A 22,617-nucleotide genomic window follows, 5' to 3' on the forward strand; every position below is an offset into this window, starting at 1 on the left:
TCTTTTCTCCAAACTCAAAGTGCTGCTTTCTTGGTGCAAATCAGACCATTGCTTGGAGAAAAAGGGACATTTCTTCAGGTACAGTCTGGCCTGTCTTTCTGAAACAAGAAACGGGATCTTTCTACTTCTAAAACAAACTCTGAAAACTTTGAATAATTTTGCCTGTTCGAGAAGGCTCCCAATGTTATCTTTAACAGCGGCTTGCAATCATGATCATGGATAGCGCAGGCTAGAAATAACTAACTAACTAAATATTAACTGGGAGCCCAGAAAGTGACCAGCAGGTCCTAAGATAAAATGGAAGGGTTTGAGTTCTAAGCTGAGCACGGTCCTGCCTTAACCTTTGGGCTGAGACTGAGAACTGCTATAATCCGAGGAGGCATGTTTAAACCCTTGTCACCTGACCCCCCTCCCCACGGGCGGCATGAAACTGTTTGGACCTTGGCCAAACTGGGAGGGTAAAGCCCTCCAAAGATCCCTGTCATGCTCCCGACCATCAACTGGGCACTACTTTAAAAGGTCAGGACCGTGGCTATTTTTTCAGTTTCCTCATGGTCTTTATATTTAAAATGGGATAGTTTTATTTTTCAAACATTGGTTTGTGAATTTCTCTGCCTTACCTCAGTTAAATTAGCCATTTTATGCATGGTAGCATAAAATGTTACGGTGAGTAGGAGGCGGCACTGACTGATTTAAGTTCATTAGGAATCAGCATAGTTGGGTAGGGATCAGGGTATTGCAGCAAGAAGGGACAATGAGCAGGCTGGGTGGGCATTGAAGTTATTTTGCGCCATCACATCTCTTGTTTACTATAGGTTAGGTAGTTGCACAACCTGTACTGCCGTCTTCAAGGATCTTGCTTCCAGCTTGCTGAATTGGCTTTTTTTTTCCTTTCTGTCTCACACTGTGCATAGTTGGCAGTGAAAGAGCCACTTCAGCAAACAACTATAAACACGATGTTTGCATGCAGCAACTGCTAGCTGAGGCCAAAATTAAACTCAAGAAGGACATTTGTTAACTCTGACACAGCAGGAGTGGAAGAGGAGGAACGAGGGGAATGACTGCTAAATGAGTCAGGGAAAAAGAAGTCAAAATGACATTTGTACTCTAATGCGCTTGACTTATGCCAGTTGGATTTTCCGGTCACAATGGTATGTTGAATGCCTCCATTTCTTGCTGCCTGGCAGTTTGCTATCCATCATACATCTATATGGTACCGTAGGGCTTGCTTTTAGAGTAAAGTCAACCAGAAATATGTAGGTGTTAATGGATGGAAAGCAAACAGAAGATTAAAATGTGTTAACTGACGGTGTGCTGAGCATGATCATGAGACGTCTTAAAGTGGATTAAATGAACATTTCTGCAAAATGACTTCTGGTTGCACATAAGAGAAGACATTATAAACTGCAAGGCATAAAATAGAAATCTTTATTCTGTTTTAGATCTCGCGGGTACTGTGATAAGTGGGTTTTTTTTATTCCTTGTTTCATAAAAAATGAACCATTTGAAGAGCAATTTGATAGTGACAAGAGAGAGGCCAAATCAGGTCCCAACAGCACCAGACTCCCATAAGGCATTGAAGGTGGCAATGGCATACTGTCCAGAACATCAGTTGCATTAATTGTTTTGGTACTGTAATTGATATAGAAAAGATTGACATTAGGGAAATATATTACTAACTACCTTCTAAAATAACAGGAAATATTTTAAATTGCTGTGAAATACTGTGATACTGTACAAGGTTCCTTCCAGTGTTGCTTAAAAAAATTCCACATCTTCATGAGATGCTAACCCATTCCTGGTTTTCTAACTTCCTAACCCATTGCAATTTGGTGTTTTTTTGTCTTGATGAATGCATTGGGAAGGGTATTAGAGAACACGGACTGGATCATAATTATCTCAAGATAACATGAAGGTAAGCAGGAAACAGTAAACTCTTCATGCACTGTGACTTCATCAAAGTAAACTAATTACAAGCAATGTCCCAGGGAGAATATGGGTTCTATATTGTAAGCCCTCTGGGGATAGGGAAATACCTACAGTACCTGAATGTAATCCGCTTTGAAGTGCTGAAGAAAGTGCAAAAAGCGGAATATAAAAATCTACATAAATAAATAGTCAATATAATTTTAGAAGATAGTAACATAGTATTGTAGTAGCTGACAGCATAAGAAAGACCAACTGCCACATCCAATCGGCACAGTTATTCCTGTCTATACTGCCAAGGATGTATCCCAGCTGCCCGAGGATATCAGTCCTTCTCTAAGACAGTTTTTGTTCTCTTTCTTCATTGTACTCCTGGACAGATGAGCAGTGCATGATCCTTTTTTTTCGTTCACACCCAGCATCCCTCCCCATCAGGTTTCAGGTCTCGCAATAATCAAAACAGCCACCAACACCAATGCAGCTGTTGCCCCAGCTTCCCATGGCCTTTCTGGACTGTGCCCTGCCACCACCAACTCTGCTGCACCAATCCAGCCTGCCAGAGAGACCCCCGACTGCATGAGTGCCTGCGTTATCAGCAGGACTTCTGGTTATTACTGTACTTGCAGCCTGCCAAACAGAGTCTTTTAGAAAACGAGAACATGAACGTTGCCTCTGTAGCATTCTTAGCCCTGGGGGGGGTGGGGAACGTAAGACCTAATGTGAAAACTGAACCCAAGTCCTCTGCATGGCAGTGTGCAGCACTGCCACCCAAGAGTCAGTGGGCCAGCCCTGTGAGATCTATTTTAGATGCAACACAAGGGATATTAAAAAAAAAAAAAAACAACCCAACACATTTGTACCACCTCCCTTTAAATTATGTTCTACTGCAGCATCTCATGAAATACGATAATTTGCCTACATGCTGTTGCTGTGCATTGCCTTGTGCTTCATTCCCACTGGTATTAAATTAAAGTAATACTTTTCGAACTATTACTTCATTTAAAACCACCACTAGGAAACCTCCATTAGTGTCACATTAGAGGAAGTAGCCCTTCACTCCCTCTTCTGGATCCTTATCTCACAGATAAGAGCCCACAGTGGAAGACTTTATTCATGCTGAAAGAAATGGTTTCTGGAAGCGTTCCCATGATGACATATCTAACGTTACATCATGCTCTGACTAGGGCTTAGAATCTTCCAGCTTTTCTGTGAGTCAGAGAGAGCAAAATGAGACTATATGGCGCTCGAGTAAACAGCAGTGAAGCAGAGAAGAAAGCAGGCAATCAGTCCTTCAGGTGAAAGTCTGTTTGGATATGCATTGTAAAACAGATTCTGTCTTCACAGGTAAAGTTAGGAATCTTGATGCATTGTTAATATTATGATAAAAGAAATTTCAAGAAAAGAAAGCTATTTGTCTTTCTAACTGATCTTGAAATCATGCAGTCTGCCCACATGAATCATGCAACAGGACCGACCTATTGCTTGAGATTGTAAAGTGCCAGAGAGGACACTCGGCCAGTCAGCTCTGTGGATCAGTAGGACATTGTAAACCCGAGGTGGGCAACTTTGGGTCCCCCCGGGCACCCAATCCACTCAGGTTTTCAGGCTATCCCTAATGAATGTGCATGAGATAGATTTGAATGTACCACTGCTGGAATTGTATGCTGATCTATGTCATGCATATTTATTAGGGATATGGCAGGAGCAGCACAGCACTATGTCCCACCCATCACGCACTGCAGAACTTGACATCCATCATTGCCGCAATAACTGTGTTATCAAAACTTGGAAGAACAGCCAGCTAAAGCTGATGCCATAATTCATGTTTTCTTAACAGACCCATTTGTCAAAGTATACCTTCTTCAGGACAACAGAAAGATAAGCAAGAAAAAGACAGCTGTGAAGAGAGACGATACCAACCCTGTTTTTAATGAAGCAATGATTTTTTCTGTCCCGGCCATTGTACTACAGGTGAGAGCTTCTGGTGCATATTATTTAAAGCAGCAGTACTAACATGTTTCCTTGCTGGTTCTTCTTCTTAGGTCTTCTTTTTTTCTTTTGACAAAAATATTGATGTTTTGATGAAATTGTGGTTAATCACGCCAATAAACTAATTACTTTCACTGTCAGAATTTTTTTTTTTTAGAATACACTTTTAATCGTGGTCACATCCCCGACACTAATCTTTTTTTTTTTTAAATCCCCATCCCTGAGTTCTGGATTGCAAGAAGCATCTTCTTTTGCAAACCAAATTAATTCCAATTTCAAAAGCATGTATATATTTTTTACCATTTTCGTATAGAAAATTGTGTCTTACCAGCAGTACCCTAGAGTCTGACCGGGGCTTTCATCAGACGATAGTGACAACAGCTATTCTCAATAGTGCAGTGAAGCGTCAATCATTGTGCTATACCGGGGCTTACCCACAGACATCATGCAATGTTTTATTTAATTTATATATATATATATATATACTGTATATACTCCCCCGATTAAAACCTCGCTAGCCAAACGAGCACTCTCCACAGCCGGGCCCACCCTTTGGAACTCACTTCTGCCAGATCTTCGACTCGAAACTTGCCATTTAACCTTTAAGAAAAACCTTAAAACATGGCTCTTCCGGCAAGCCTTTCCGGAATCGCAGGAACACTTCGACACAGGACAAAGAACAAAATAGCACAATATAAAGTTCACCGCCAACCTAATACCCTCAGGACCATCAGGACCTTATTGATTGTTTAAAGTAACCCTACACGTTCTCTGTTCAATACTATGTTTATTGTTTAATATAACGACCTTATTGATTGTTTAATGTAACGATACACGTTCTCTGTTCAATACTATGTTTATTGTTTAATGTAACGCCCCCCGGCGATAGTTGTGTTATATGGAAACCGACTTGATTTGACATATATATATCAAGAAAGTCGGTATATAAAAACCCTAAATAAATAAATAAATAAATATACTCGTGTTTAACCCTAAAATGTTATGCTCCAAAATATGCCTAAAAAGCTGAGTTGGGTTAATGCGCAGACCACAGCCAAAATTTTAGACTGCTACACATTGCAGCCCATATGGACACACCCTGCGTAGCTACCTATTAGTATATTTGCAAAAATAGAAACTAGGTATTATGCTAATTATTTCAAATGATTGATTTTTAATGCAATATTTATGCACTACATTCTGTTTTAAATGCTTTCAATCATTTTGTGAAACGTGAATTATCATGTCTTGTTTATCTATATTTGAAGTAACACTTTCGACATCCAATTTTTGCATTTTAGGAAAAGAACAATATAAAACATTGCTTCAGTCAGTAAGCTACATGTAAATATTCTTTAAAGTAAGGCAAATGTATGCCAAGATCATTAGGCAAAGATGCATACCTGGCCTATTTCTGACAGCCCCTAGCAAGCACCACTGCAGGCTGTCAAATTTTGAACCTTGGCCTATACATGGGTTTTGCATTTTCCCGGTTTAGGAGGTTAAAAAAATGATGGTTGGCTTATATGTAGATAGGCTTAAACACGAGTGTATATGTTACCCCCTGAAGTTTCCTCTGCTCCTTTGGGCTTTCAGCTCAACTGGAATGAGGGCTGGGATCTGGCACCATGTCTGGAGATTTTTATCCTATTTTTGTATCTTCTCCCAGTTGCAGCAGTAGTCCTTGGGCCATGTACCAGGGCTTCTTCCAGCACTCTGTGGTCTTGGACCCTAAATCTGTGTTGGTGCTGCTGCATGCTGACTATGGCTCCCTCCCTGTAGATGCTGATGCTACAACATTCCCAACCATGGCCATTCCTGATAGTGGAGGACATGAACTAGGGATCACACCCAGATCCCTAGTTCATGTCCAGATCCTTTCAGTGCTGCTTAAACAAATATTATTTATTTATTTATTTTTAACTTTTATATACCGACATTCTTGCATTAAATGCAAATCATGCCGGTTTACAGTGAAACAGAAAAAGCAGGAAAAAATTCCTTAGTCGAATACAATGAAACAGCTTAGTTAACAAAGGAAACATAAAATAAATTTTTACATATACACAAAGGTTTGCACGAAGGGGTGCACAAAGGGGAGAGCCCCTTTGTCGCGCGACGCCTGATGTTGAGGCTGTCTTAACTCTTACTTCTCAGCATATTATCAAATCCTCCCACTTCTGCTAGTTTGCTAGAACATGGTGGGAGTCATTTTCAAACTGCGCTTTTTGGCACATAATATATGGTATTATTTACTGATGGACTTTGCCCCAAGTTGAAACTTGCAATGGATACAAAGTATCCATGGACATTTGCACCTGCTTTTTTCATGGAAAATAATGCACGTAGAGTTGAAAATGCAAATAACTACAGTACCTGAATGTAATCCACTTTGAAGTGCCAAATAAGTGGAATATAAATCAAATAAATAAATAATCAAATAAACAAATGCTATTTTTCTTGCCTGATCAAAATGCCCTCACGAAATGCACTATCCAGCAAAGAGAGCCAACAGGAACTGCTGAATTCATCATCTTGTCAGACAAATCGGTACAATTTAATATGAGTGGGGCCAATTCACTAGGGTTGTGCTTTTGATGGTAACTGGCTACACCACAGCTTTAAGGGTTTAGGAAATAACATGCACACTCTCCACCACATTGAGTCTGGGCAGTTTTCAGACAGACGATTTGGGCAGATAAATTGCTTTTTACCCAAGTAAATGACTTTGAAAATTGGCCTCAGTATCCATTAAAGTGCTCACAATTGGAATCCTCTTTCCATTGTTTACTTATCCGATGCATAAATGTTCCATAAGGAAAACACCAAAATTCCAACATTCATTGATTCATCTCTGGTGGTTCCACTGTAGGAAATTGGTCCATCTCTAATATAAATGGCACAGCAGAGTCAAACTAATCTGGTAAAGCTCTGTGACGGTCATGAACAGCAGCAGTGACAAATGAAGCCAGAATGTTAAATGGACTCTCGGGCAAATGATATTGATCCTAAAAGTTGGGTTTTCCTCTATTTATGTTTTTGTTCATTTCTTTCCTGCTGGTAGTTTCAGCTTGTACTCTCTTCACCATGGAAGCCAGCCATTAGCTGCACACTATGGATGGGCTCCCTGAAGAGTAGCAAAACTCCATAAGATTCCAAGCTACAATATATCAGCTGAACGTTGCCCCTGACACTGAGATGTCAGGATGTGGTATAATTGCCATATGTCCATCATTTACAAGGATAATTCCTTGTGCTAGTTTTGGTTTTTTGTTTTTTTTTTAAATGGCAAGTTTCATCCATCTCAATGTGTTTCAGGAATTTAACATATTCCAGTCATCCCATCACACACACTTGAAAGTGTCATGCAGAACAGTTTGTCAAAACTTGGCTACCTTACGTCTTGTATAATGTCCACTACAGAGAAGGTGCTTTCAGCAGTGGGGTGTGATATACGTCCTGAAGATGGATACAGGGTTATTATTCAGTAAACAGGCTAGTGGACAAGTTATCCGGCTAAAGTTAGCCGGATAACTTGTCAGGCTGATTATACTACCCTAAGGTTATCCAACTACCTGTAGCCAGATAACTTAAAAGCCTAACTGGCTGGGTAGTTTTTTAAGTTATCTTGCCTGGTGTGGCTAGATTACATGCTACTCTCCCCCCCCCCCAAAAAAAAACAAAACACCCCATCATACATGGCCCTGTCGAGCTGTGCTTCCTGCACCCCCTAAACCTCTGTTAATAGAATAAAACATCCCCAGCTTTTTAGGCCGGGTCTCTTGCCCCTAGTTTTTGTCAATTGTGAAGATTGGGCTGCCCCCACTTCCCTCCCTCTCACCTGCAGTGTTGATATGTCACACCAGCTGCTCCCATTCCCCTTGACCCTCCCCAAACTTCCCTCCCTGCCAGGAGCAAGGGATCCTCTAACAGAGGCAGTAGCTCTATGCCATAGAGCAGAAGGGATATCATCCTTCAGCATAAGCTTTGCTTTATACATGCTCTTTACAGCCTTACATAGGCAATTTTCAAAGCCGTTTACTGGGTCCATAGCAATTTTCCTGGATAAAGTGGCCTGTCTGAAAATGGCCCAAACTGCGGTAGTTCTTCCATAGTTGGGTTGGGAGGAGGCATTCCCAGAGGCGTGCTTAGGTCGAGGGAGGAAGTGCATATATAGCATTTTCACGGGTACACGTGCTAATTTACCACCCTATGTTGCCCATTCTAAAGAGCAGAAATAAAGTACACATGTGCTTTTAACATGCACATTTTACACTAATTTTCAAAGAGAAGTGACCTGCATTGTTTTGTTTAGAAAATTAGTATAGAGTATGCATGCTAAAAGTACCCACAGACTTTACACGCAAATGGAGTATTTGAAAATTTCTGCCTGACCACATCTGTCCACATTGTCATTCTACTGTGCATGCACAGTAACTTTCATGCACAACTTTCCTGTCAACACAAAGTTCTGCATATAACAAGAAAGTTAGAAAGCAGACAGAAATCTGCAAACGTGCTAAGGGAGGAGGCTGAAGCTGGGTGAGGGGTAGGGATAACAGAGCTTGACTGAGGCAGAGAGGAGTTCCTGGAGAGGACACTGAAGAGGATGATTGAGTCTTGGCTGACTGAAGAGTTAGAGAGAGAAAGAAGATTGTGGATTGAGGAGGGAGAAAGGAAAATTGAAAATTGAGCTGGAGGGGAAGGAGAGAAGAGGAGAAGAGAAAGTGTGAGATTCAAGGACCCTTATTTCTGTGGGGAGGTTGGCTCAGCCTATGAGTGAGGCCTCTTAGGCCCTCACCGACAGTTGGTTGAAGTACACCAGGAAGAGATTACAGGAGCTTCACCTATACGAACCTCTTTACCCTTGGTTTCCAGGTGCTGGCAGGTCTTAGGTGAGAGTCTCTATAAAAGTGGCATAGGTGCAGGTCCAGGGCCAGATTAGAGTCAGAGGCAGGCGGCAAGCTAGAAGGGTCAATGTCCAGGCAGGAGACAGTGGCAGGCAGCAAACAAGAAGGGTCAAAGTCCGGGCTAGGGTCAGGTCCAGCAGTCAGTCCAAGGGCAGCCTTAGGAGTCAAGGGGGAAGGACTGGCATTGCAGGACAGGCAGGGAGGCAAGGGCTGGATAAGATGAGGCTGGACAGGCTGGAGAGATGAGGCTGGACAGGCTGGAGAGAGGAGGCAGACACAGGATCAGGAACACAGGAGACAGGAAGCAGCAGTTCACACTACACACTGTTGCTGAGGAAACGAGCCCTTAAATAGCGCTCTGGAAGTGACGTCATCACAGAGGCGCCAGAGCCTGTTCCGGCCGCAGGCCCTTTAAATCTGGTGATGCTGGCCGTGTCCATGCCTATGAATGCACTCAGATGGCGGCAGCTGAAGCGGTGTCCTATCATGTGGGTGGAAGTCAGTGTCATCCGTCGCAGGAGGGAGGCCCAGATGACCGGCGGTGTTGGGACGAGAGCGGAAGCCTGTGGGAGCGTCCTGCAAGCCACCAAACGTAACAGAAAGGAATGGGAATTGAGCAGGCACGTACACAGAGAGGCCCAGCGTGAAGAATACCTTAGGAAATTTTGTATACACAATGGAGTGCACCTTTCCATTCTTGTTCAATATAATTTTTGTTATGTAGTAGCTTTCTGATGGTAACCAAAATGTGAAATATATCTTGAATGTTCTCTCTCAACTCGGTTGGGTACAGACATTAATATGCATAATAGAAAATCCAATTGTAAGGAGGATTTACTGTGCAAACACTGCAAGGCAGCGCACATTCAGCTCTATGATGAAAAATATCTTAGAACAGAACTATTTCCTCAGATTGTGATCAGTTTAAGATAATAACAACACGCCACACCTATGACTCTATTGCGCACTAATGGCATTGCAAGGTAAATTTCACTTTCTTTAAATGGTGAAGACCCTCTCTAGTGCTATGTTATTTAGGGAAAGTAAGACTTTGGGATGCTGTGGTGTGCCAGTTCTATGGCCTTCTTATCAAAACTACATAATTTACTATAGTATGTCAGTATCACTAATATTGCTTAGAGAGAATGATTTGTGAAGTTTAAGGTACGTTTTCCTAGTTCAAAACATCACTGTTACAGACAGGGAGAACAAAAGTGAGCTAGCACATGGTCTAATGTCTGATGCCAACCAGCATATTTACTTTCTGATGATGTCACGGACATAGACAACTTATTGTGAGCATCATAAAATATTGCCTTTGATATGACTGCCATTAAAGGTTGAGCATCACCATCTATTTTCACTAAGCAATAACTGAGATAGTAGGAAAGTGGTATTTAATTAATAGATTATTTTATTTTTATTACTATCCAATCTGCCCATGCACACCATCTGCTCAGCTCAACAACCTCTACCTCTCCCTCAGGGATCCTCTGTTCTTATTCTGTGCTTATCATATACTGTACCACCTCCACTGGGAGGCTGTTCCATGCATTCACCACCCTCTCTGTAAAGAAATATTTCCTTAGATTACTCCTGAGCCTACCCCCCTTTCACCCTTATCCCAAGACCCTTTGTTCCAGAGCCTCCTTTCTGTTGAAAGAAGACCACCTCTTGTGCATTGATATCTAGGAGATATTTAAATGTTTCTATCTTATCTCTCCCCCATCCTTCCTTTCCTCAAAGATACACGTTTAAATCTTTAAGTATGTTTCCATATGCCTTACCATGAAGACAATTGACCATTTTTGCAGCCAGCTTCTGGACTGACTCCATCTGACATATCGTTTTGAAGGTACAGTCTTTGCTTTTTTGACCACTGCCGCACACTGAGCTGAGGGCTTCAACATATTGTTCACAATAACTCCAAGATCTTTTTCTTGGGCAGTAATACCTAATATGGAACCCAGCATTGTGTAGCTATAATTAGGATTTTTTTTCCCCTATGTGTCATTTTACACTTGCCTACATTAAATTGCATCTACCACTTAAATGTCTTTCTGCAGTTCCTCACACAAGCCCCTCTTGTTTTAATAACATTGAATAATTTAGCAGTACCTGCAGATTTGATCACCTGCCTCACTGCTCTCTTTTCCAGATCACTTATGAATATGTTAAACAGCACCGGTCCCAGTACAGATCTAAATTGTGCCCCACTATTTACGTTTCTCCATTTGGAAAACTGACCATTTAGTCATACTCTCTGTTTCCTATCTTTTAACCAATTTACAATCGGATATTGCCTCCTGTCTCACGACTTTTTAATTTCCTGAGGTGTCTCTCATAGGGGACTTTTTCATATGCCTTCTGAAAATTCAGGCACACTATGTTATCTAGCACAACCTTATCCACATCTTTATTATTATCTTAAAAAAAAATCCAGTAAACAACAGTTTGTCATATGGTGGAATGTCAGTATGTCAGTAGCCAGTCTGGCCTCTGTTTGGAAAGAGCTCCAGAGCATGGGGATGAATGAGAAGGTGCACTTATGGGTTTGGATTAGCCTGGAGTGATTGGGAGCTGGGAGTTGTGGTGGTGTATCTTTTTTGGATCGGAGACTGCAAGATATTTTGTAAGGGGATAGACAATCCTTCCGATAATATGCACCTTGGCCATTTAATGACCTGAAGGCAATCAGGGGGACTTTGAATTTGATCCAATAGAGGATTTATTAGCCAGTATAAGTTCTGAAGGATTGAGCTAATGGGGTTTCTGTAGCTGCAATCAGATAGCATCTGTGCTGCAGTGTTCTGCATTAACTAGATGGTTCAGTTGGTTCAGATGAGTACTCCCTGCATGTAATGATCTGCTGGCAAGTGCCCCAACACTGATGGAGAGTGTAAGCTTTTCCCCCAGAGTGAATCAGGCTCCAAGGCTATTATGAAAATAAGAACACCAGCTATTCCACAGCTTAACTGTGCGTTGACTAAAAAAAAATGCTTTCTCCAGTTTTTTTTAAATCTGCTACCAGTTAGTTGCATGACTTGTTCCTTAATCCCAGTTCTGATTGATAAACTAAATAATAATTTCCTGTTCCACCCAACTCATGATTTTATAAAACTGTCATATGCCCTCTCTATCATCTCCAAGCTGAAGAGCCCTAACCTGTTTAGCCTTCCTTCATAAGGGAGCTATTCCATCCTTTTTATCATTTTTGTTGCCCTAGTTACATTTTATTTTTTTTTTAGATGGAGCAACCAGAGCTGCACACAATACTCCAGGTGCAGTCGCACCATTAGATCTATACTGAGGCATTCTGTAGTTTCCAACCACACTTCTATACTGCCTACCGGAATGCCTTTTTTCTGTCTAAGCATAAGTGCATGTGTAATGAAAGTTTGTTTTCACTTTTTGGCTGTCGAAATTCCACTTAGCTGGACCTAGTGGACTTATGAAGGTTAACTCTATTTTTACCTGTGTAAAAGGCGTCTAAGCCTTTGAAAATTTAACACTACATAGCTTAGGCACAGAGTTTTAGAAGTGAGAGGAATTTCACAAATTTGTACGAAATCTAACCTTGGTCTCTACAAAGAACAACATTTTTATTTTTATCCATGTCCTTACACTGACTTGGCAATGATAAAAGTTAATGCTATGGAATGCAAAGCAAAGTTGATATTTCTTTTTTAAGTTTAGAAGCATACATCATCACTTAATAAGACAGAATTGTCTATTGATGTCAGAGCCTGAAAAATCTTCCTGAGCTTTCTGATATATTTGACTGGTAATTGGGAGTCACTGTTAGTCACCTTGAGGTGACAGTGGCTGGCAACTTCAAGGACACAAACAAGCTGTAGCTTTAAGAATGTAGGGTAGAAGCCAGTCACCCCAGACATGAATGTGCAATTGAACCTGAGCCTGCAGCGGTGATGCAGACTGAATCAAAGTGCAGGTCTGAGCAATACAAAGATGGAGTCTTCAGCCATGTGATGTTTTTGGCAACTTCATATGAGACTGTGAATCACACAGAGGAACTGCAATTCTTCCCTATCAGACATCTATTGACACCTCCTAATGTGCTTGTATACCTTGGACACATGAACTGCTGAACATACCTTTGCTGTATTTAGCCATGAAACCAGCTATGAAGCAGATATTGTTCAGCAATACCTTCATACCAACACTGAGAATAACAACATACATCTGGACTCAGAAGACATCGTCAGCAGCCCACCAATCCTGTGTCTATAGATGGTGGTGACATCCAATCAAGATCAATGTTGGAAGCTATGGAACTTAATATGCAATGATATTCTGAACTACACAGACTGTGGCTTTCTTCCTCAGAAATGTAATTGTTTTAGTTCACTACATCTGTGAACTAGCAAGCTTAAGAATGAGTTCCTTGCTCAGCCTAGCGTACTCTATTAATCCTGGAGTAGTTGCCTTGTCACAGTTGCTAACTTTACCCCTTCCAGGAGTTTGGCAAGCCAAGCCCTTCTTTACCCTGTTCCTGCTGACACACCTCACAGAGACATCTTTGAGACCTCTGGATTATATTTTCCTTGAAACTGGTGATATAACCTGCCATTTGCCTGCCGGGGTATTGCTGGATTACCCCATGCTGTGCTGTCAGACTGGTTCTGGATCTCTGCAGGATTATGACCCTCCAATGGCTAAGGGTGAGATTAAACTGGCTTAATTAATCTTTCAGCTGGGCTAATTAGTTTGGCATTCATATTTCTCAAGTGCAGGTTGACCTGGAGATAATGCATGGGTTTATGCTTATTTTTCATAATGGTGCTTTGCTCTGTAAAACTTAGAAACTGAAAAACAAACCTATATTTACCACTATAAACCATTATAAATAAAACTGATTGACTACCTCATGAAAGGTGTAAGCTTCTGCTCCCTTAAAAACTTTTGAATTCATATTGCAGGCTATCAGTTAAATCAGATAACCATCTGTACTCATAATCTACCCTACAGAAAGCAATGGGGTGAAACCAAGGACAATGCCTTAAACAAACAAGCAAGTCCAGAAATCAGGCTCAAGGTCAGGGCCAAGTAAAAGTCAAAACAAGGAAGTCAGATCAGAAGCAGCATTCAAGGAAAAGCAAAGAAGATGGATGAAAGCAGACAGGATAGAAGCAAGTGTAGACCAGGAGCGGAAGCAGACTGGAACAGACAAGGGACTGGACAGACAGTAACACAAGAAAAGATCAGGAATGGATCCCAACAGAACTGAGACTCGAAATAAAAACTCAAGAATAGCTAAACTCAGACAGAGATGTACCAGCCAGGAGCAAGGATGAACTATGAGACTCAGTAGTCCAGTGCCTATTATCTGAATCCTGCTGGTCCAACTAAGAGACAGAAGTCAGCACTAAAGCCAGACTCAAGAGAAATGATCTGGTTGAAAGAATTCTCACATTAGAAGGCAGAGTGACTCACCAGGTAAAGCTAATGATTGGGAAACTGAAGGGCCCTAGTTAAAGAATGACCTGTCATATAATAAGGATATGTACAACCCGAAGGTCTCATTTTTGCAGAGTGAGTTTATGTTTTAATCAGCACCTTAAAGAACAGCTCTTTCTATACCTTTCTTAGCGCGGTGTGGCACATTCTTTCAAAATGCAAAAGCTTGAAGCTCAGCAATCATTTCTAGTTTTGGTGCAATGGAACCTTTCTTGCACTTCCCTCAGCATTATGTAGGTCTGAGGAGAACCATTTCTCTACCATATGTGCTCTTTTGTCTGGCCATTATTTGGCTCTCCCATGTGGTACTGTAGCAATAACAGATTCAATTGCTCCATAGAGAAGTGGTTGCTGAGCTGAACAGGCAAGGCATGCCACAAGGTCTTCTGGGGGTCTCTGTCTCTTTCCATCTTCAGTCCCAGTGATCTGGATATACAATGCACAGGAAAAATTGTGCTTCTAACCCTTCCTCCCTGCCTTCTCTTCCAGCCTCTCTGATATAGTATATATACCAAACCAGTATTCACTTCCATATGATCTGGAAAACATAAGCACTTCTATTCTCCTTCCTCGCTCTGTGCTGCAGACTGCAGGACCAGCTGCAAACGATGATATGGGATCTGGAGCTGCAACCCCACAGTGAAAAGATTAATGTGAGCCATAGCTGTGGCTATATTGCCAATATACTGAACATAGCCTTATAGTTGGGTACTTGCGCTGTTGATATTGTGAAACGTAAGTGCTTCCTGACAATGCAACCTAATTAAACCCTCATATTTTGATTTATGATTTTCAGGACCTGTCGCTCAGAATAACAGTAGCAGAATGCTGTGAAGACGGAAAAGCTGAAAATATAGGGCATGTCATCATTGGACCGGCAGCAAGCGGGATGGGCATGACTCACTGGAATCAAATGTTAACCACCTTACGAAAGCCAGTTTCAATGTGGCACCCAGTTCGACGAAATTAATGTGATACTTACACCTCTGTGCAACTAGTTTGCATGGTGCCTACATTCTTACAATAAGCTAATAATGTTCATGAATGAAAGAAGCAGAACTATTTTTCTTCAAAATCTTTATCTTAAGGAACTGCTTCTGGTAAAAATCAAAAAAAGAGTCAACAACTAGAATCCTATTAGAATTGAAATAGTATTTCCTAGGAATAGAGCTCAAAAGGATACCATCAGATACAACAGGAAAGAGACATCTTTAAAAAGGATTATTTTAAGTGAGGTCTTGGCTGCCATTTGTTTACAGTTTTTGAGCATTAATCAAGGTCAGTAAATGGAATGATCCCAGTTTTGATTTGCATATTATTGCTGCTGCCCCAAAAGCTTACAGAAGTGATCCATTTACTATAAAAGCTTTAAATTATGAATTATATATCCAAGCATGTTCTAAGAACAGAAGACACTTGTTATTTTATGCCATTGTTCAGATTTCCTGCTTCACATCAGTTTTCTCTGGTGCAACAGCAAACATGCACAAATTGATCATCAAGATTTGCACATCATGCTCCTGCTGCTGACCTGCAGCTGAATTTTTGCGCCTTCAATCTGCAGATCTTTGCTTCTGCCTGATAGTTTTAAACAAATGACAGCCTTTCCCCCTTTACTAATCCTGAAAATGTCCCTTGTTTATGGACTGAATTTGTCAAGCAGAAGACATCAAGCTTTCTTCACAACAAATGCAAGATTGCTTGACCTACTGCTCGATGTTCCAATTGTCAGCCTTCTTGGAAGCAGTTAGTTTGCATTCAGTTATAAAGAAAAAATATATACTGATGTAACACAGTAAAATAACAAAATATTTAATTCTAGCCATTTCTGCTGGAAAGTATATGTCTCCTGGTAATAAGACACTGTTGGAATTATCAAATATTTTTTAATATAAGTAATGTCTTCTACAAACAATACACTAAAGAAAAAATTGCTAGCATAATATCACTAACATTCCATCCCATGACTCTTCCAGGGCATTGCCTCTAGCTCCTGGATCTTTGAGCAGTCTAGTGTTTCTTCTAATATCTAAATCTTGTATATCTGTCTTTTAGAAAAAAAAATAATAATGTGCTCTTATATCACATTTTTTAACCTATTTGGGTTACTCCTAATCATTGAATCCTTTTCGAAAACTGAACAATGTTGAAATGGACAAGTACTGTAAGAAACGCATTTTCAACATGACTAAGCAATAATAATTTTTTTTAAAAAACCCTAATATTCATAATGTACAGTGAGTGTTTAGATTTATTTCAGGCTGCTGAATAACCCTTTTCTGAAAGCTGCCATGAGCCAAATATTTATTTATTTATTCATACATCTTATGTTCTGCAAATTCATAAGATTCAGTGTAGTTAATAGTCCTTTATGTTCTGCTCCTTAATGATCATCAAGAATATGCTGGAAAGCACTGCAATGTAGGATTCAACATTTCAAGCCTTTCTGCCATAGTTTCTTAAAAGTGAAAATCACAATAGCGACTTTAAGGTTTGGTTTCCAATTCCCCCACCCCCACTCTGGACAGCTTGAGTTCCCTGCGCATACTTAACTGTTCCCGCACGTTACAGGATTAAATTTGTTTTAAATTATAAAATAGGCCTTTTTATTTACTATGATTTATTAGACCTTGGAGTATAATAAAGGCTCGATGTTTATTACTAGATTTCCTTACAGGCAGGGCTGGATTAAGGGAATGAAAATGGGACAAAGTTTTGAGCTACAAGATTCCAGCATGTATGTTAGACAAGGTGGAGAGATAACAGAGGTCCTGGAAGAGATCTATGCATCGTTAATCCGGTCCTGAGCAGAATAGTTCCATTGGCACGGGAGTTTTTCTATAACAGTGTAGTGTTGATGTAACTTATTATTTCATGGAAATATGTGAAACCACCTGACCTTTCACTGACACTACCTCAGGACTTACCAAAAACAGTGAGGCACCTTTGCCTTAAAATAGGAACAAAACAAATCAATGAGAGAGATCTTCACTAAATTAACAGCCCCAGCGGCGTAAAAAAAGGTTTTTCCTTGAGGCCCAGCGAGACAGACTCTGAATTAACGTCTCGCACCTTTTATCCCGTTATGGCAGCCAGCACCGGTTTAAGGAATGTCTGGGCTCAATGCTTTGGAGGGCTCCCCACACCCACCTCACCCCACTTTGACGCACTGCTATTTTGTTCACGCCGCGGAGCCACAGAGCAAGCCTTCTCTCTTTTAAGCCCCGCAGGGCGGCAGTAGCTGCAAAACGAATGACCTATGCGACCCAAGGCACGTTGGCAGCTATAATCTCACCACCGCTGTCAGTTGGGTCTGCTCAGGACCCCCCAGGGAAGAGCAGGGCAGAATACGTTTGCATTGATTGCTGTAGCCTTAAACCGGCACTGATGGCAGAACTACCTCCTGCAAAATTATATTTTGCCTTAAGTAACAGGAAAGCCACTTACTGCAGCAATATCCATTTATTTTGTGAGACTTGATAGAGCAATATCCAAAAAAACCCATGAGATTTATGTAATAGTTGATTGTGAATTTATATGTATTTTATCTCAATTTGCAGCAATACCCTAAACATCTCAGCAGGACTAAAGAAGTATTATAAATGCATTTTATTGAAAAATATTAAAAACATGACCGAACATATACCCACATATGTGATACATTAAAAATATATCTCCATGGGGACCAGGTGATCCGATGAGCAAGTAGGACATGTCGTGGGCTCGCTCCGGGTGTCCCCCCCCCAGCATATCAGCAGATAAACTGGTAAAATCTTGATTTACCACTGTGGATTTTATAAAGCAAGCTGCAGTACTACTTTACGGACAATTCTGTGATCTGGGAGGACGCTGCAATGTCTGGAAAGCCGCAGAGAAAGGATAAAGTCCTGGGCAAGCAGGCAGAAACAAAGACATTCCTCTGAGCCTGTGCCCAATTTCTTCCAATGGAGCACTGGTAGAGGAAGTAACAAATGCAATAGTGAAGGCCTTGGAGGCAAGGTTTGCGGCAATATCTCAACAAGTAGTGACAGGCAGTGAAACCTTAAATGAAATTAAAATGCAAGTGGAGGAAACACAGAGGAGCGAGGCAGAGGTGGAATCTGATACAAGGTCGCTGATGCAGATGCAAGAGGCCCTTGAAAAGCAAGTATTGTTGCTGGAACCCAAAGGTGATGATCTGGAAAATAGGTCCAGAAGAAATAATTTAAGATTTGTGGGCTTCCCCAAATCTTTACCAGATCACAAAGTCCATGCGTTATTAGAGGGCTGGTTCGTGCGAGATCTGGGTCTGCAAAATGGTGAGGGCAAATGACAGGTGGATAAAGCACACAGACTGGGGACTGGGTCAGCAGGCTCTGCTAGACCCTGAGTGGTTATTGAGCAGCTGTTGAATTTTGCGGACAAGTGGGAAATATTACAAGCCTACCATCAAAAATGAGCTTTAAATTATGAGGGATACAATATTCTCATTTTTCAAGAGTACTCCAATATGGTATCGCAGAAACAGAAAGAGTTTTGTCCAATTTGCATGGAGCTGTCCAAGCGACAAATAAAGTTTTCCTTACAAAATCCCACGAGATTCCGAGTGACAGTCAATGGCAATTGATGGATGTTGGACTCAGAGGTGGAAGCAAACAGTTACTGGACACCCAAGAGAATGGTTGCTAAAGAACTGGGAGTTATAATGATCTTTTCATTTAAGTGAGCCCAGGAAGGAGAATTTATGATCACAACATAATGGAGGCAGATATCTCTGTTAGAACATAAGAACATGCCATACTGGGTCAGACCAAGGGTCCATCAAGCCCAGCATCCTGTTGCCAACCGTGGCCAATCCAGGCCATAAGAACCTGGCAAGTACCCAAAAACTAAGTCTATTCCATGTTACCATTGCTAATGTCAGTGGCTATTCTCTAAGTGAACTTAATAGCAGGTAATGGACTTCTCCTCCAAGAACTTATCCAATCCTTTTTTAAACACAGCTATACTAACTGAACTAACCATGTCCTCTGGCAACAAATTCCAGAGTTTAATTGTGCGTTGAGTGAAGAAGAACTTTCTCCGATTAGTTTTAAATGTGCCACATGCTAACTTCATGGAGTGCCCCCTAGTCTTTCTACTATCTGAAAAACTAAATAACCGATTCCAATGTCATTTTTCCAAGAATTGATCGGGTACAATGGCCCAAATGCTGCAATGGATATTTGAGTATTTTGATGGCTGAGGGAGGGTATATTAACTGAAATTGTCTGTTGAGTGCATGGGGGGGGGGGGGGGGGGGGGTGGAGCAGACTCACCTGTATGGATTATTGAGTGTTCTCTGCTCCTTTGGGGGATATGTGTGGAAGATCAAAATTAAGGATGGATGGGGGGGCAAAGGAAGGGGGAGAGGGGAGGAGGGATAGAGCTGCAAACAGAACCCACATGGTAGCATTCATCAAAAGTTAGGGCTTATAGACTGAAGTTGTGTGCTGGTGCTCTAAGCTGGGGAGAACCAGCGTAGCAGAAAGACTAAAGGATGTTGTACATAAAATGTTCTTTCTGTTCTGGATTAAGTACGGCTGAGAATATGAGAGTAATATCGTGAAATGATGCAGGATTAGGATCACCAGTAAAAAGAGCAAAAATGCTCCAATCGATGCGAAGACAAAAAGCGAAAATTGTATGCTTACAAGAAACCCGTTTAAATGCAAAAGAAAGTGAGAAGCTGGTCCGTGACTGGGAGGGACAGGTTTAGCACTCGCCTGCAATAAATAGGAAAGGAGGGGTGTCAATATTGGTTGCGAAGCAAGTAATGTTTGAATACCTCTTCACTCATAAAGATACTGAGGGGAGGTATGTTTTAGCTATGGGAAAGCTACTGGGATGGGAGTTTACAATTTGTAGTGTGTATGCGCTCAACACCTATACGCATCAGTTTTCTGTGGATCTGGTGGTCATGGCCTTGACAATGCATAGGAGGGGCCCGGTGATTTTAGTGGGGGATTTTAACTGTGTGTGTGAGACTCATCTATTGATAGGTCTTCACTATCTTTGATACCTAGATTAGGAAAAAATAAGGTTATTTCATATGTGTGCAATATGCTGCAGCTTTTAGATCCATGGAGAACTCTACACATCCTGAGGAAAGAGATTACATGCATGTCTCCAGAGCGAACATGACCATATCTCATATTGAAGATTTAAAAAAAAAAATAATATATATATATATACATATATATATCCATACCACAAAACAACGTTCAAATTCTTACAGTACAAAATACAATAAATATCATATATTTAACATACACATTAAAACCAACATTTCACACACATGGGTCAAAATATTTCCCACATGATTATATCTATATATCATAAAGATTTGTCCCTCAAAACAAATACAATTCTCGCAACTGGAAAAATTCAAAAAAATTTCAACCAAGAGATACAATCAAAAAGAGAAAAACCACCAAACCTCTTTTAAAATTCACAGTTACCAGAGCCAACACTGACATCACACCATACTTCTCCCCCTATTTGAACTTACAACACCTTACTAAGAACACAGCCAATAAATCACCCAACCCACATGTTTAAAATGACTAATGAAAACTACAAAAATTGGAAAACACCAATCAGCAATGCCTAAAAACTCTGAACATACATAAGTCCCAAATGGAGAAGCTATAGCCAATAATGACATATATGCAGACTATAGAATACCAGGAGCAACCAATCATATAACAGATTTACCATTCCTATCCATACAAGAGTATCCATATATTACAAGGACAACCATAAAGCTCCTAGAATCTTTAAATCAAAAATGACCATTTATTTATTTATTTAAAATCTTTTCTATACCGTCGCTAAGTTATATACCATCACAACGGTTTACATGTAGGCACATATTTAATGTAGGTAAAAGTGTACTATAGTACATTCTAACAGGTGCCGTCAAAGGTTCGGTTACAATATATCATTAGACAAAATAATTTTTAGAGAAGTGGGTCATGACCGAGTGTACCGAAGGTACTTTTACGGGTAAATTTATCATATATAGTGTTATCAATATGCTAGTTGTGATGTGGGGTTCATAGACTACTCTACTGTATCGTCCTAAGTACTGTGTGTCGGTGCTTATCTGCTTATTCCTGAATAATTTCTATTCTCCTGTCACCTTGTTAAATGCTTGTTTAAAAAGCCATGTTTTTAAACTTTTCTTAAATGCCTTGAGATCACTTTGTAATCTGATCTCTGGAGGCATTGTGTTCCAAATTGTGGGTCCTGCTAATGATAAGGCCCTTTCCCTCACTTGAGTTAGTCTTGCTGTTTTAACTGAGGGGATGGTTAGGAGTGCTTTATTTGCTGATCGAAGATTTCTGTGTGGGACATGTACCCGTAATGCTGTGTTTAGCCAGTCTGATTTCTCATCATGAATTAGTTTATGGATGGTACATAGGGTTTTGTATTTAATTCTGTGTTCATTCTACTACTTGGTGATTAATACCCTTATTCAATAAACATTCACACGGTCAATGAGACTCCAACATTGCTCTATGCTTCAACGGCAAGTGGAAATGTAGAAAAGAGGATTTGCATTCAGGCAACAACCAACATTGCTCTATGCTTCAACAGCAAGAGGAAATGTGGAAAAAAGGATTTCATTCAGGCAACAACCAACAAGGTTGCACAGTCTGGGTAAACAAATAAGCATGGGAGTTGCAGCGGTTACTACCCCAAACCAATTAAGCCTGATACTTCACTTTCAATGCATATCCAGCGTAAATCTCTGCTTCAACATTATCTCTGCTTCAATGGCACGGGGGAATGAAGATAAAAGGATTTACATTCAGACAACAACCAACAAGGACTGAATTGCACAGTCTGGGTAAACAAATAAGCATGGGAGTAGCTTGCTTGTTGCAGTGGTTACTACCCCGAACCAATTTAAGCCTGTTACTTCACTTGGAAAGCATATCCAGTGCAGCTCACTGTTTCAATGGCAGGGGAATGAAGAAAAGAGGATTTATATTCAGACAACAACCAACAAGGGCAGAATCGCACAGTCTGGGTAAACAAATAAGTGTGGGAGTAGCTTGCTTATTGCGGCGGTTACTACACCTAACAAATTAAGCCTGATACTTCACTTTGAATGCATATCCAGCACAGCTCACTGCTTCAACGGCAGGGGGGAATGAAGAAATAGGATTTACATCCAGCCAACATCTAACAAGGCACTGATCTGAGCAGTATGAGTATACAAACATCAGGGTAACTTGCTCAATACGACGGTTACTACCCTCAAACATTAAGCCTTATACTTCACTTT

General features: G+C 40.7%; 1 protein-coding gene and 1 long non-coding RNA gene across 2 annotated transcripts in view; one reads left to right on the forward strand and one right to left on the reverse strand.

Annotated features, from left to right (window-relative positions):
• Positions 1 to 17,607, forward strand: part of SYT12 (synaptotagmin 12) — a 115,683-nt gene extending 98,076 nt beyond the window's left edge. Inside the window, exons 6-7 of the mRNA XM_029583036.1 lie at positions 3,764 to 3,897; positions 15,100 to 17,607. Coding sequence (XP_029438896.1) covers positions 3,764 to 3,897; positions 15,100 to 15,273 — 308 coding nt within the window. The 3' untranslated portion in view covers positions 15,274 to 17,607. The remainder of the gene's footprint in view (positions 1 to 3,763; positions 3,898 to 15,099) is intronic.
• Positions 1,536 to 22,617, reverse strand: part of LOC115079439 — a 45,801-nt gene continuing 24,719 nt past the window's right edge. Inside the window, exon 3 of the long non-coding RNA XR_003853288.1 lies at positions 1,536 to 1,632. This is a non-coding gene — a long non-coding RNA (uncharacterized LOC115079439). The remainder of the gene's footprint in view (positions 1,633 to 22,617) is intronic.

This window comes from Rhinatrema bivittatum, chromosome 17 (assembly GCF_901001135.1).
Source record: "Rhinatrema bivittatum chromosome 17, aRhiBiv1.1, whole genome shotgun sequence".
NCBI classification, from domain to species: Eukaryota; Metazoa; Chordata; class Amphibia; order Gymnophiona; family Rhinatrematidae; genus Rhinatrema; species Rhinatrema bivittatum.